Genomic DNA, 16,525 nt, shown 5'->3' with positions numbered 1-16,525 from the left:
GGACCACGTCCGTCACTCATCATTAAGGGGTTAAACAATCTCAAATAATAACAATTAGAATAATTATAATACTATAACCATAATAACTTAACATATAAACATGGGTCATTGCCCCTCATACTCCGCCCTTGCACCCGTATCCTTATGTTAATATAAAAAGGCAATGACCCCAATATAAATAACACATATATACATATATATATATATAACATATACCAACATTATTCCAACATGAACCAACTTAAAGTGCCCAAACATAAATTAACCACGGCAGGGGTATACCCGGATACCCCTACCCCACCAGGTTCTGAGCCACCGACAGGACCTACCAACCGCCAATGACCACGATTTTTCATTTCCATTATGTTCCTCATGGGGAGCCGATTTCTTATCCTTCAGCTCCCTATCCCGCCGCTGTGACGAAATGGGATAACACCTAGACAAACAAACCCCAGGGAGGGTGGGTGGGACAAACTCAGCCAGGTAGGAAATTAAAAGTGATTGCTCTAAAATGGCTGCCTATTTAAATAGCCAACCCACTTACCCATAACTCCAGTCCCTGCTTCCTTCCTCCATTGCCCGCCTCCTAACCCGTCAAGGCCCTTTTCCACTAAGCTGCGCTTTTGCTACATGGGGCTACATTCTAACTCTCTTGTTTAATGATGCCTTTTAAATAATGCATAATAATAATCCATTCAATTGTTTTCCTAATTTGATAGATGACTTGTTTACCCATTCACATGTAAATGTGTATCCGCACATATCAGCATAATATTTTTTAATTTTTTTAATTTTTTTATTTAGAGCTGTTATATAATTTTGTTTTATCAACTCATAATGAGTTATTTTTATTCTATTTTGTGCAAATGAGCTTTGTTCTAAGTCCCCTCTGTAGTACATAGCATTTCTAATATGTATGGGGACTGTATGCATGATTGTCAGGGTATGAAACAATAAATTCATTTGCAATAGTTGCCTATACAGCAGAGCCAGAACTACCATTCTAGAACTGGCTTTATTGAGCTCCCCAGCAGAAGCATATGATGTGGGGAGATCTATAGATCACTGCGACCACTGTCCGTGCAGGCCTCACATCCGGATGGGAAAAGCTCTCTGCAGATACCTTAAGGTAAACCCCAGGGGAAACTGTTAGATCACCAGGGAGTCAAGGGCCCTCCCTCACTGCAGCAAATGTTAAACAATAAGAGGGCCTTAGCTAAATTAAACAAAAGTGTGTAGAAAGGATGCACAAAAATATACAGGCTCCTCTCACACTATCTACCCTCTAAACTCACCCTTTCACATTAACTTTCACATTAACTTCCAGACAAACAGTCACCTTGTTACATTCACCGTCATAGACCATGTCACCCACTCATACTAACCACCACATACAGTCACCATAATCAATATTGGAACTAATGACCAATGGGCCTTAGTGCAGGATTTTTGGGGCGTCCTACCACTCCAGACAATTAACCTCTAATTACCCAAAAATGTCCTACTTGCCCCATTTCTTTTGAAGCGATGTGCCAAACAGCACGCTGATTTGTAACCTTAAATATGGCAATACCACATAAGGGTAGCTAAACTGCTGAAAGATAAAAATTTTTTTTTTTTTTTTTTTTTTTTTTAAAAGCCATTTTCTTAGTTTTGTTTCTTTAACAGTGGCGTCAAAAGCATGCTGGGACGCATTTTCATATTTCATGCATTATGTAGATATAGCTATGCTTGTCTCATAAATTATCAATAAACTGACCTAACAAACACGTGTAACCCATTAAGGACCAATGACAGTCTAATATGGTCATAACAAACCAGCTTCTTAAGGATCCTATATCAAAGTGGAAACTGCCAGTTTTTTAGGATTGCATAGAGTTTGTTGCAAAATACAAAATAAGCAGGACATTCCTTATTAACAAAGAATCTTCATGGACCAGACTTTGATTCATAATGGGTATGAATGTCATTCTTAAGGCTTTAAATCATGTAATATGTCCAATCTATTTTATTTACTCAATATCTCTCAAGAATCCCTCTTTGGGAACCAAGTCCCATTTTGCTCGTTTCTATCCTTGTGTTGTTCTCTTTTCTATGGCATCTCAGAAATTGTATTTTATCACAGAGATGAGAAGCAATACATGTGTCAAGTGGTTTATAATTGCTTGAGTACATCCAACAGACCCACTAATACAAGTGTCATTGTTTCATCTTTTTTACGAATTGGGACATATGTCTCTGAAATGATCTATTCACACATTATATATATATATATATATATATTCTAACCTACAGAGTAAAGATGCCTCAAATGAAAGAGCCGATATGTTTCATTGAGAATCGAGAGAATGGAGACCTGGTAGTGAATCCAGAAGCTGAGAAGATCCTGGATGCTATTAAACAACCAGTGGTTGTGGTGGCGATTGTTGGAAAATACCGCACTGGGAAATCGTATCTCATGAATAAATTAGCAGGATGCAGCAATGGTGAGGGACTTCACAATATGGTTATATATTATGATATATTAAAGAAGATGCACAATTAAATGTTTAGTAGTAAATGTTTTTAGATTTCTTTTATACTCATGCTGTACCAGTACCTGCCGTGTGGTAGCCATACCAATCCATTGTCCATATATTGTGATATTGAAAGATGAAATAGAAGACCCCGATCTCCAATGTTCATTATTTCTCTGTTCTACCTACATCCTTCCTTTACATTCTCTAATGTATACTATGTTATTACAATTCCTTCTAACACTGCTACATCACATAACCCTCCCACATACCCTGCCAACGTCGTTCATCATATGTCTCCCTCCAACCCCAAAGGCAAAATATGTCTTTCATTTTATCTCACAGCCAAATCTGTCCAGATGTTTCGAGTTCTGCTTCAGACTTTAATAAACTTGGCTTGTTATTTCTCAATTGTGCCTCTCCCTTCACCTGAGTCATGTCAGTAAATTGTTGATATGAGACTTTCCTCTGCCATTGTGTATATAGATCCATGCATTCATTGATTGATTGATGGATGGATGAATTATTATTTATTTATCTCCTTATATTATACATTTGTTTGTTTCAGGATTTGCTCTGGGATCCACCATCCAATCTAAAACTAAAGGGATCTGGATGTGGTGTCTCCCTCACCCGTCCCAACCTGGACACACATTGGTGCTTCTGGACACAGAAGGTTTAGGAGATGTAGAGAAGGTGAATAAAATAATTTGGTCTATTTTTATCTTACCCCCCTTTTTGCTGTATTATGTTTTAATTCAATAGTTTATTATTCTTGTATCTCTGTCTCATATTGTTATCATGATGTTTTAAAAAAAATGTTTAAAAAAAATGTAATAAAAATAATTTGAAAAGGAAAAAAAAACAAAAACAATTATTATGGTAATTTAACAGTAAAAGCCAGCAAAGTAGAAAAGTATCAATGTCACTTACAAAATCCAAAACTAGCTTAACCATGAGGGCCACTGCGGTTAATTTTGCTATTTCTCCCATTTACACTCTACTCCCCCTGACTGTTCAGCTTTTCCACATATATCATAAGTGTGTTGTCTATCATCCAAGATGCCTATGTGAGAACCTCAGAATTGTGACTACCACAGGGCCCCCCAAACCACTTATAGGTGCAGACATTTGGAAACACCCCCTTACAACCTCAAAATGAATAAATACTAGAGAGAGAGAGAGAGAAACACACACACACACACACACAACCTTACATACGCGCACTCTATGAGATTTTTATTTATTGTTTGGGTTTTTATTTTCATCAGGCCTCCCTACCTGTGCCTGGAAGAGCTGGAGTGTCCCTGTTGGCTACTGGAAGCACCGATCGCTACACAATTTCCAAGCGCACTTTGTAGTGATGCTGGGGCTGAAGTGACACCACAAATCGATTCCCAGCATCACTACATGGCGTGTGGCGGAGCTGTGCAGACAGAACAAGTATAGACAGAGCACCCTCACCACATGTCCCCTCGGACCCTGTACATTTGGGAAGAATAGGCACCTCCCTGTTCACCTTAAAACCTGATTGAAAGGCAATATAAAGAACACAATGTTAGCAATGGGGTGAAAGAGGAAATGGTGTTTTAAAGTTTATACATTCTTAAATGTAGACTATTTAAGAATTTATAAAAGCTTAGGGACACTATAGTCACCTGAACAACTACAGCTTAATGTAGTTGTTCAGGTATGATCTATAGCTCCCTGCAGGCAATCTAATGTAAACACTGTATTTTCGGAGAAAATACAGTGTTTAGATTGATTGATAGGAATACCTCCAGTGGCCGTCACTCAGACGGCCACCAGAGGGACTTCCTATCATGCAGGGCCCTAAAAAGGCCCTGTACACGTCAGACGAATTAAAATACGTCTGATGTGTGCAGGAGAGAGAAGGCACTGTGTGCACGCCTTCTCTCTCCAGCCTGTCAGCAGAGGAAGGGGCAGGCAAAGACCACGAGCTGAGCGGTCAGTCAGCTCAGCTCGCAGCCGCACACACCGCGCGCATGCGCCGTAGTGCGCTCAGGACTTCAGTGGGCGGCATGAATGCCGCCCTCTGAAGTATGTGCGCATGTGCGTCTGATTGCTCCCTGCTCGCGCCCGTCTATTTCGTCATTTTGACGAAATAGGGGGCGCGGCTTCACGAGGCTCCCAGCGCTGGAACCAGGTGAGTAAATTCGGCTGCCTGGAGAGTCCCTTTAATAAATAGCACACAATAAGCAATCCTCGCTTATTCTGAGACAACAGAGTGTAATTTGATTTTCCATTTACAGAATGTTAACATTATGTTACTTTCTCCTATCACCCTGCACAGCGGTTGAACTAATGTAAAAAGGCCCCCCTGTTATGCCCCCCTCTAACACAAGGGTGGCCTAAAGGTAGATCTTAAACTATCAAGCAACTTCCTCGATGCTTTATCATCTGTGGAATTTGATGGCGCTATATAAATAATAAAATAATAATAATCTGGGATCTACCATTTTCCTGCACTTTCATGCTTTGTGAGCAGTGTATGTGTGTGTGTGTTTGAATGTATCCAGACATTTCTTTAGAAATTAGTCTTCAAATAGTATACTTTAAATATACATTGGTTTAAACACACATAGTTTTAAGTACACAAATTCAATCAGTAGCCACAACATTCTTTTGCAGATGGTTCTTGAGAATTTACGTTCACAGATCTCTGTTATGATAATGTTCTGTCTCTGTGATAAAATATTCTATCTCATAATATATATTTTTTTTCATTTCAGGGTGATAGTAAGAATGATGCCTGGATTTTTTCTCTGGCCGTCCTACTAAGCAGTACCATGGTGTTTAACAGTGTGGGGACCATAGACCAGAACTCCATGGAACAACTTAAGTATCCTTTACTGAAACTGACTGATTACAGCTGCTAAAATAAATAACTAAACGTGTCCTGTACACAGAGAGAGTGCTAAAGGATGAGGAGATGCTGATTGGTGCAGCGCTGCATATTTCTGCACATGAGCATTAGCCTCCCAATGCTTTCCCTATTGCCTGCCTGAGTTTCTAAATGCTGCATTGGCATAAAAGGCCACCTCCTGACTTTACAGCAGCCGCTTTGCTGCACAAGAGGATGAAGGCCCGGGGTCAGGACTGCACTGAGCAGGCCAGGCGCTATCTTGGCCACTTAGTGTGGAATTCAGCAGAGGCTTGAAGCCTCAAATTTTACGCACTCCCAGGTGCCCAGTCGAACACAGCATTCCCACAAAATATCAAGACCCACTCACTTATGGCAGAAGGTAGGTTTTATCTCCCCACCTATTGCTGCAAATAGCAAACCACTCAAAACATGCCAGTCACACTCAATGGAACCTTTATCCCAGCACTTTCTCCAATGTATCATTGTTTTGACCAGAGTTATACCAGGCCAACTCCATACAGCCCAATAATGGCAACTTCCCAAAACACTTCAAGCTAGTTGTCCCAGATGTTGCGCTTACTTCCAGCTTAAATATACAGAATATTTAAAGAAGAGCATATTTTGTTTAGTTTATTTTAGTCTACTGTTTTATTTGTTGTATTATTTAATGTTATTTGTCTTTTTTTACGTGTCTTCCAAACAAAAATGTCATGCAATAACTCCTGTCTATATTATACTGAATCTGGCAGATTGATTCATGACAATAAAAAAGTTTGAAACTAAAGAGACAAAAGACATGATTAGCACTTTGTGTCGTACACAGACCAGATAGGGAAGAGTAAGAATATTTTCCATCCAGACATGGTACACCTTAAAAAAAACGGACTGTTTTAGTTGATCTGGGCCAGTTAAATCATATGAGCAGAGAATAATGGAGATCCCACAAGGTAATAAAGACTCTGTTATAAATGAGTTATTTACATTCAGACAATATTGCCCTACGTGAGTGCTTATTTCTTGCAGCTCCATTGGAAAAAAATCCTATATGGTATATATAATTTTTATACATCACCATACCACTTTTATGATTAACCTTTGCTTGTTACACTAGTGTGCTGTCCGCTTGTTTTTTCTTGTTTTTTGGTATTTTGTTGTGATTGATGAAACTTAGCAGCACTGTCACTTGTGTATCTTTAGTTCACCCGGTATACTGCACATTGTTTTGTAATCTAGCGGTTTTAGGTTGCATTATGATTAAACTATCTGTGGGTCGCGGGGTCTAGCCCAACAGAATACTATCCACACTAAGGGTGCGTTAGTAGTGACACCCCTGGATATGTTTTTGATCTTGTAACTATAACAGGTTCACCCTCCTTAGCTGACTACCTTCAGTTATGTGACAGAACTGACTGAAAGGATAAAAGTAAAATCGAATACAGGAAAAAATGATGATGACGACGATGATGATGGTTCTTCTGAGATGAAGAGATTTTTCCCAGCGTTTATCTGGTGTGTCCGAGACTTTAGCTTACAGCTAGAAATAAACGGATCATCAATCACAGAGGACCAATATTTACAAAATTCACTGAAGTTAAAAAAAGGTAGTATTATTATTACGCCATCCTACAGATTTTACCAGATTCAGTAGATGAAATGTAATGGTTGGGATGAAATGTTGACAATGTAGGACATACATGATTATAATAGTTGATAGAACATTGGTATTATTCACTGTTACCCCCAGAGTTATTAGGTATATTTAAGGAATCCTGTCTGAGGAAGTTGGTTATAGTATGGGCTCATAGAGGTCCTGGACACCTCATTACAATCTGCTTGAATCCCAAATCTGGACACAGATTTTATACTGAATTGAACTGAATTTATAATATTGTTTACACTATTTTTGGGAGATAAGGGGAGGCATGGCCGAAGACAGATTTGATGTTGGTTACAGTACAGTTTAATTGGTTTTCCTCTGTACATCTCACCTTGGTGTCAGGGGAGAACACAGTATTTAGTAAGGTTTTGTTATGACGTCAAGGTTTTACAGCTCTTAATCATAATAATATTACTCTGTTCTCAACATTATCTTCCACTCTTTTGACTTATTTAAATAGCCACAAGAACTGTCTTTACAGGTAATGCTCACTTCATATTAAATCGGATGCACAGACTTTATATTGCATTACTAATATCTCGATTTAAATTATAGAATGTATTATTTTTCTGTTTGTTTTTTAATTCAGGAATTGGAGCCAAGGTGAATGAATATAACACCCCCCGGGAGTGCATACGCCATTTCTTTCATTCGCATAAGTGTTTTGTGTTTGAACGACCAGCATCGACAACAGGTCTTCAACAACTTGAATCCCTTTCAGAAGCAGAGCTGGAACCAGGATTTCTAAAGCAAACACAGAAGTTCTGCACTCATGTATATGAGACCAGCACAACTAAAACAGTGACAAATGGTTTGAAAGTAACTGGGAAATGTGAGTGAGAATTATCGGTTCAACTGTTTAAATCATGGGTCGTCAACCTGGTCCCTACCGCCCACTAGTGGGCGTTTTAGGATTTCAGGTGGGCGGTAGGGATTTCCAGGTTTTGACGACCGGGCGGACGGGCGGGCGGGTGCGAGCCGGCGGTACCCCTGCGACTGGGTACCGCCGTGACAAATTGCGGCTCCGGCACGCGCGGCAAACCGCCGGGGCCGCATATGGAGGGGTCCATCGGGTGGCCCATGCTGTCAGGGCCACCCGATGGATGTGGATTGTAAGGGGGCCCGGTCAGCGCTGGGCGCTTTAACAGCGCGACCGGGCCCCCTGTGATGACATCGCAGAGCTGGGAGGAAGTGACTGCACATCACTCCTCCCAGCTAACCCTGAGAGCCGCGCGGGAGGAAGACCAGGGAGTCAGAGTGGGAACTCTGACTCCCATCCACCTGAGCCACCACTGGACCCCAGGGAAAGTCACCCTCCTGAATCTAAAAGGTAGGAAACAGGAGGGTGACTTAAATATAATGTGTGTGTGTGTGTGTGTGTGTGTGTGTCTTTGTATGTATGTCTTGTGTGTGTGTGTGTGTGTGTGTGTCTGTATATATGTGTGTCTTGTGTGTGTGTGTGTATGTATGTGTGACTGTCTGTTGGTATGTGTGTCTTGTGTGTGTCTGTATGTATGTGTCTTGTGTGTATGTGTGTCTGTCTGTGTTCCTGTATGTGTCGTGTGTGTCTTGTGTATGTGTATGTGTGTGTGTGTATGTATGTATGTGTGTATGTATGTGTGTGTATGTATGTGTGTGTATGTATGTGTGTGTGTATGTGTCGTGTGTGTCTGTATGTGTCGTGTGTGTTTGTGTCTGTATGTGTGTTGTGTGTGTGTGTATGTGTGTGTGTGTGTGTGTATGTATGTGTCGTGTGTGTATGTATGTACGTGTGTGTGTGTCGTGTGTGTCTGTATGTGTTGTGTGTGTCTGTATGTGTCGTGTGTGTCTGTATGTGTCGTGTGTATGTATGTGTCGTGTGTGTGTATGTATGTATGTATGTGTGTGTATGTATGTGTGTCGTGTGTGTGTGTCGTGTGTGTCTGTATGTGTCGTGTGTGTCTGTATGTGTCGTGTATGTATGTGTCGTGTGTGTGTGTATGTATGTGTCGTGTGTGTGTATCTATGTGTCTGTATTTGTGTATCTATGTGTCTGTATTTGTGTCTGTATGTGTGTTGTGTGTGTGTGTGTGTGTATGTATGTCGTGTGTGTGTATGTGTTGTGTGTGTGTATGTATGTGTCGTGTGTGTGTATGTATGTGTCGTGTGTGTGTATGTATGTGTCGTGTGTGTGTGTATGTGTCGTGTGTGTGTGTATGTGTGTGTGTATTTGTCGTGTGTGTGTTTGTGTTGTGTGTGTGTATGTATGTGTGTCGTGTGTGTGTATGTATGTGTGTCGTGTGTGTGTCTGTATGTGTGTCTGTATGTGTGTCTTGTACGTGTGTCTTGTACGTGTGTCTGTCTGTTATAGTGGACTATATAGTAAGTGGGCTACCTAGCTCAGCCTTCCTACTGGGCATTGCTACAAGGAAGGTTAAAAAATAGAAAAAAGGGGGGAAAAAAAGGTGGGGAGGGGAATTGAGGAGGGAGAGGAGATGAGCTGACGCACAAGAAAAATCATAGAGAGATAATATGAGAAATCATATTATGCGCAAACAGAGAAGTCGTCTGAATATCACTGAAAGAGACCTTCGTTTGTTCCTTACGAAAATCGAACCAGATATCAAATATTTAGTCTCGCAGCATCAACCTCAAGGATCTCATTAATCACTAGTAAAGGTAATTTCAATTTACTTTATTGTTTTCTCATTAAACTTTATAAAGTTAAAAACCTTATAAACCTGCATTAAGTAGAAATAAAAAGATAAATGTACGTACATTTATTTTTTGTAAAACACCCTCCTTTCTAAAAAATATTCCGCATTTGCGCGAAAACTGGTGGGCGGTAAGGAAATTTTTTCAACCAAAAAGTTGCATTAGTGGGCGGTAGGTAAAAGAAGGTTGACTACCACTGGTTTAAATCTATGATTGTTAGTGTGTTCTATAATGGTATATGTTCTTGTCTGTGCAGCGACAGGGCTGCCATCAGTCATTTTGGGGCCCCTGACACAGCTCAAGGACAGGGCCCATCCTGAGTCCACCCACAAAGATGCAGTGTGTGTGTGTAATGGATGTAGTGTGTGTGTGTACTAAATGTTGTGTGTATAGTGGATCTAGAATGTGTATAAAGTGGATGCATAGTGCATTTGTAAGGTGGATGTGGGGTGTATAGTGAATGCATAGTATGTGTTTGTATAGTGTGTTTAAAAAGGGGCTGCATTTTGTGCAGGGGGGGACTTTTTTTTACATTTATTTTTTATTAAACTGACTCCCTTGTAGTCAGGGAGGGGGAGGGGGAGGGTTTAACTCACTTTTGTTGCCAACGGTTTAGACATTAATGGCTGTGTGTTGAGTTATTTTGAGGGGACAGCAAATTTACACTGTTATAAAGGCTTATACTTTACGTTGTAGCAGAGTGTCATTTCTTCAGTGTTGTCACATGAAAAGATATAATAAAATATTTACAAAAATGTGATGGGTGTACTCACTTTTGTAAGATACTGTATATACACATAGGGAATGTAGAGCCCGGGACTTCCTAAGCAGTCCGGGCCCCCTGTCATGGTTGTCGTGCCCTGATGGCGGCCCTGTGCAGCTCTGCTACATTTCTATCTCATAACGGCCTCAATTTAATATTGTTAGCTAGGTTTCCAAATAATCTAATATTGTTGGATACATTTTTAACTTTTATTATTATGATTTAAAAAAAAAAAAAAATTATGTAATATTTTGATGTTTTGCCCTATTGCTATCTTTTTTACATATGATATATTTTGATGTTGAAAAAAAAAATATTACACATTTATCCAAACATTATATTTCATTTGGAAAGTTTATCCAGCAATATTAAATTGAGGCCTATGTGACAAATGTATTTTGTTAAACTGTTTTGATCTGTGATTGTTATACAGGGAGTGCAGAATTATTAGGCAAATGAGTATTTTGACCACATCATCTTCTTTATGCATGTTGTCTTATTCCAAGCTGTATAGGCTCGAAAGCCTACTACCAATTAAGCATATTAGGTGATGTGCATCTCTGTAATGAGAAGGGGTGTGGTCTAATGACATCAACACCCTATATCAGGAGTGCATAATTATTAGGCAACTTCCTTTCCTTTGGCAAAATGGGTCAAAAGAAGGACTTGACAGGCTCAGAAAAGTCAAAAATAGTGAGATATCTTGCAGAGGGATACAGCACTCTTAAAATTGCAAAGCTTCTGAAGCGTGATCATCGAACAATCAAGCGTTTCATTCAAAATAGTCAACAGGATCGCAAGAAGCGTGCGGAGAAACCAAGGCGCAAAATAACTGCCCATGAACTGAGAAAAGTCAAGCGTGCAGCTGCCAAGATGCCACTTGCCCCCAGTTTGGCCATATTTCAGAGCTGCAACATCACTGGAGTGCCCAAAAGCACAAGGTGTGCAATACTCAGAGACATGGCCAAGGTAAGAAAGGCTGAAAGACGACCACCACTGAACAAGACACACAAGCTGAAACGTCAAGACTGGGCCAAGAAATATCTCAAGACTGATTTTTCTAAGGTTTTATGGACTGATGAAATGAGAGTGAGTCTTGATGGGCCAGATGGATGGATAGGTAAAGGGCAGAGAGCTCCAGTCCGACTCAGACGCCAGCAAGGTGGAGGTGGAGTACTGGTTTGGGCTGGTATCATCAAAGATGAGCTTGTGGGGCCTTTTCGGGTTGAGGATGGAGTCAAGCTCAACTCCCAGTCCTACTGCCAGTTTCTGGAAGACACCTTCTTCAAGCAGTGGTACAGGAAGAAGTCTGCATCCTTCAAGAAAAACATGATTTTCATGCAGGACAATGCTCCATCACACGCGTCCAAGTACTCCACAGCGTGGCTGGCAAGAAAGGGTATAAAATAAGAAAATCTAATGACATGGCCTCCTTGTTCACCTGATCTGAACCCCATTGAGAACCTGTGGTCCATCATCAAATGTGAGATTTACAAGGAGGGAAAACAGTACACCTCTCTGAACAGTGTCTGGGAGGCTGTGGTTGCTGCTGCACGCAATGTTGATGGTGAACAGATCAAAACACTGACAGAATCCATGGATGGCAGGCTTTTGAGTGTCCTTGCAAAGAAAGGTGGCTATATTGGTCACTGATTTGTTTTTGTTATGTTTTTGAATGTCAGAAATGTATATTTGTGAATGTTGAGATGTTATATTGGTTTCACTGGTAAAAATAAATAATTGAAATGGGTATATATTTGTTTTTTGTTAAGTTGCCTAATAATTATGCACAGTAATAGTCACCTGCACACACAGATATCCCCCTAAAATAGCTATAACTAAAAACAAACTAAAAACTACTTCCAAAAATATTCAGCTTTGATATTAATTAGTTTTTTGGGTTCATTGAGAACATGGTTGTTGTTCAATAATAAAATTAATCCTCAAAAATACAACTTGCCTCATAATTCTGCACTCCCTGTATAATGGTCATTCCTTATAGTATGTTCTTGCTTGTTGAGCCATACTACATTTTTTTCTCACTATTGCATCGATTTAATATTGTTGAATACGTTTTCCAAATGATATAATGTTTTTGGATAAACTTTTAAAATGAGTTAATATTTTGAGTTTTTTTTAATATTGTAATATTTTAATATGTCATGCTATATTGCTATATTTTTTTTTTAGACGTGCTATATTTTTTCATATTTTATAATGTTGAAAAAATAATTTTAAATATTTTTCCAAAAAATATTAAAGAATTTGGAAAATATTTCTAACAATATTAAATTAAGGCATATGTCACATTTATTTTGTCTTTCCCTCAGTGTTGTATGACCTCGCAGTCACATATGTGGGAGCCATTCAGAGTGGGGCTGTTCCATGTATGGAAAATGCAGTTAAGGTTCTGTCACAGATTGAGAATTCCCGGGCGGTCAGTCAAGCTCTTTCCAAATATGAGGAAGAAATGAGTAAACGAGTCTCTCATTTCCCAACTGAGACACAGGAACAGTTCTTACAACTGCACCAGGAATGCGAAAAACAAGCACTAGCAGTCTTTATGGACATATCCTTCAAAGATGAAGATCTGGAATATCACAAGACACTTATAGTGAGTTTTTCCATATTGTTATTTTTTTCATATTAGTAGCTCACATTTTACCTGTTCCATTCACTTTTTTTCTGATAAGTTCCCATCTCCTGTTAAAATATCTTGGTCAACTGGGTATATTGTCCATGACAACAAACTTCACATGTTATGCCAGGGTCTAATTACGTACATGCTAACAGAGTAGAATCCCTTAATACATATACCACATGTACAGTAGTAAAATAGGCAATGGGTCAGTGCTTGTTCATTGGCAACCATGTTACCTCAAGGCAAATACGTTTTAAATTTGAGAGTAACTTCAGTGGGGTTACGCATGCTAGAGCAGTCTCCATACAAGGCAGCAACACGTCATTCTGGCTGCATGCTATGCCCACACGGAACTTTCTACAGTCAAAGGGTATCCTTACTCCTGGTAAAATATTTTATAAATAAATAAATTCTGGTATCATTATTGAGGCAACTCGTCACACCTGTATGGATCCTCATGAATGGTCTCACCATTTTAGTGTCAAAAGTGACACAATTCCCGCACCATGTTCCTGATACACATTTTGATACACAGGACTAACACCATCCAATAGAAATAAACCTTAGGTATTTCAATTATTGTTGCCTGTAGCCAGATACCACGCTGTAGTTCTCTTTGACCCGATAGCATGTTCCTTACTTATCCTGATAGTTTTGTATTGACCTAGGCTTGTGATTGTGCAGACTCTGATTTCTGAGACTTCTTGGCTATGTTTCTTGTTTATGTTGTTTTTTTCCAAACCTTGATTTTTTCTTGCATTCTGACTATTCACTACTGTTAAGTCCGACCAGTCTAAGGACTGACAATATAAACTATTGTGCTATATTCTTGTTTTTTAATATCTGGGTTTGGGTTTGTGTGTCAGGGTCCCAGTCTGCCTTGACAAGTGGCTGGTGTTAATACGTTGTTTTATGTTAGCTGAATTAGCTTAATATTATTTGTGCTCAGAATGTAATATGTAATGGATAGTATCTGAGATGAAAGTTGGTTGTGGTGTGCCGAAACCAACGTCCAAGTGGACCTGTAAATAAAAGAGGGCCCACCAAGGAGAATTGTATTGTTTTAAGGGTGCAGGTGGTTGGGAACACTCGAACTTGAACGTCAGAGGTAAGTAGGGGCTGGGAGTTTACGTAGGGGACTTACTCTTCCCACAAATTCAGGCCTAATGAATCAATGCTTTCCAATGAAAAGTTTGAAGACGTTAAACACCCTCATGCAAAGGAAAACGTTACGAGACCAGGAAGCGCCTCTAGTGGCTGTCTGGTAGAACATTGCAGTTTCTCTTTTACTCAATTCAGTTTTTGCATTGCAGGATTAAGAGGACAAGGACACTTCACTAAGACTGAGATGAAGTAGTCTCAGTGCCTATAGTGTCTCTTTAACTCTAACCTTACCTTTCCATAGTAAGATTGCTTTGTTTATCAATATCACTTAGTACAGGTATTTCTTTTACTTTAAGAACCCCCAGTCAAATTTAGAATGTGCTTTCATTTCGTACAAATACGATTTCGTCCATAAATTCGGATTTTTTCGTATTCATTTACTAAAACGTAAACGAAAGCACCACATACGAAATATAAACGAAATGAAAGGGCAAAGGCTAAATGCCTTAACCATTTCATTTGTTTAATAGACACCGTGCCGCAGGGGAATTAAACCCCACAGCACGGAAATATAACACTGCACATGTGTGACAAAAAAAAACAAGAAAATCAAGGAGGGAGCTGGCAGTGCTACCAGTTCCCTCCTTGTAATAAATAATTATTGCTACCCCCCTGCATTAAAACCTATGGGGGTCACTTTGACACCCATATAAAAAAAAAGGGAGGTTAAATGTCGCCTAAAGAACGAGCAACCAGTAGCTGCTCGCTGTCATAAAACTAAATATAAATCAGTATGGTGGTCACTATGACCAGCGGCATGTCACGAGTAGGGGCATGATGCCTAAACAAATTTAAAAGTACTAGTGACTGGGGAACACTAATAACTAAAATGGGGGGCCTCTGTCTTTCATTTTACCCTCCAGCCTTATCTCCAGCTTCTTTATTGATACATTTCTAGCCTTTCCACCCCATCCCATATCTCAAGCTTTCCCTCACCCCAGTCATATTTTCGCCTACTCCCCTCTTTCTCACCCAGTTCATATTGTGAAATCTTTGCCCCAATAAATATCTACTACTTCTTCCTTTAGCCACATTTATAAACCTATTAATTCTACCAAATTCTATCTTTCCCCCAATGTGTCCAAAGCGCCCAATGTGTGCATGCCTCCCATCCCCTTACTAGATTCCCAGCCAGCAAGGTTTCTATCCATTTTCCTTTAGATTAAGTGGATGGCTGTTTACCTGGGGAAGAGATGAAACATGCACTATGGGAAGAAGGAAGGTTGGCGGAGGCAGGGTTATACTCCGGGTATGTTCTGCAGGGAAACCTTTTGTCAGGTACTGGCATTCATGTGGATATTACTTTGACACATACCACCTACCTGTAGATTGTTGCTGACCACATACACTCATTCACGGCAATTGTGTTCCCTGATGGCAGTGGTCTCTTTTAGCAGGATAATGCCCCAAGCCACACTGCAAATATTGTTCAGGAATGGTTTGAGGAACATGACAGTTCAAGATGTTGCCTTGGCATCAAGAATTCTCCAAATCTAAATCTGACAGAGCATTTGGGGGATGTGTTGGAACAGCAAACCTGGTCCACGAAGACCCCACCTTGCAACTTGCATGACTTAAAGGATCTGCTGCTAATGTCTTGCTGCCAGATACCACAGGACATGTTCAGAGGTCTTGTGGAATCCACGTCTATGTTTTGGCAGCATGACGGGGATCTACACTATATTAGGCAGTTGGTTTTAATGTTGTGGCTGATCAGTGCATATATATGTATTACATTTAACAAACATAACAGTTATAGTTAAATTGATATATTGATATAAATTGATATATATGTTCAGCTTGTCATTCTGTATTACAGCACAATTTATCTGAGAAAGCAGAAATATTTTTGAAAGACAATTTGGAGAAATCTGTCCAAAAATGCCAATATTTGCTTGAAGAGTTAAATAAGCCTTTAGAGACAGGAATAAGACAAGGAAAGTATTCCAAGCCTGGGGGACATAATGTATTCAAAACTGAAAAGCAGAATTTAATTGTATCTTATCAGCAACACCCTGGCAAGGGTATGAAGGTAGGCACCTTGTGTAAACTGCAATGTTACTGTAATATCATTTTTAATTTGCAGTGAGATTTCATGGCTAAACCAATACACAAACATAAATATATTTTTTTGCAATTTTATATTAGCGATAATTGAAGGTATTCTCCAGAAGATTCTCCTAATCTGCCATGGTTATTAACA

The 16,525-nt window shown here is 39.6% G+C and overlaps 1 protein-coding gene across 2 annotated transcripts in view; it reads left to right on the top strand.

Annotated features, from left to right (window-relative positions):
• The window catches only part of LOC134577283 (guanylate-binding protein 1-like), a 326,911-nt gene that overhangs the window by 304,931 nt on the left and 5,455 nt on the right, over positions 1-16,525 (top strand). The window contains exons 2-8 of one of the 2 annotated variants that reach the window (XM_063435975.1): positions 2,296-2,486; positions 3,085-3,212; positions 5,270-5,379; positions 6,796-7,004; positions 7,650-7,892; positions 12,848-13,131; positions 16,142-16,354. In XM_063435975.1, coding sequence (XP_063292045.1) covers positions 2,303-2,486; positions 3,085-3,212; positions 5,270-5,379; positions 6,796-7,004; positions 7,650-7,892; positions 12,848-13,131; positions 16,142-16,354 — 1,371 coding nt within the window. In that variant the 5' untranslated portion in view covers positions 2,296-2,302. The remainder of the gene's footprint in view (positions 1-2,295; positions 2,487-3,084; positions 3,213-5,269; positions 5,380-6,795; positions 7,005-7,649; positions 7,893-12,847; positions 13,132-16,141; positions 16,355-16,525) is intronic. The other variant, XM_063435976.1, reaches the window with a different exon arrangement.

The sequence above is a fragment of the Pelobates fuscus genome, chromosome 11 (genome assembly GCF_036172605.1).
Source record: "Pelobates fuscus isolate aPelFus1 chromosome 11, aPelFus1.pri, whole genome shotgun sequence".
Lineage (NCBI taxonomy): Eukaryota > Metazoa > Chordata > Amphibia > Anura > Pelobatidae > Pelobates > Pelobates fuscus.
This window is presented reverse-complemented; position numbering and strand designations above follow the sequence as displayed.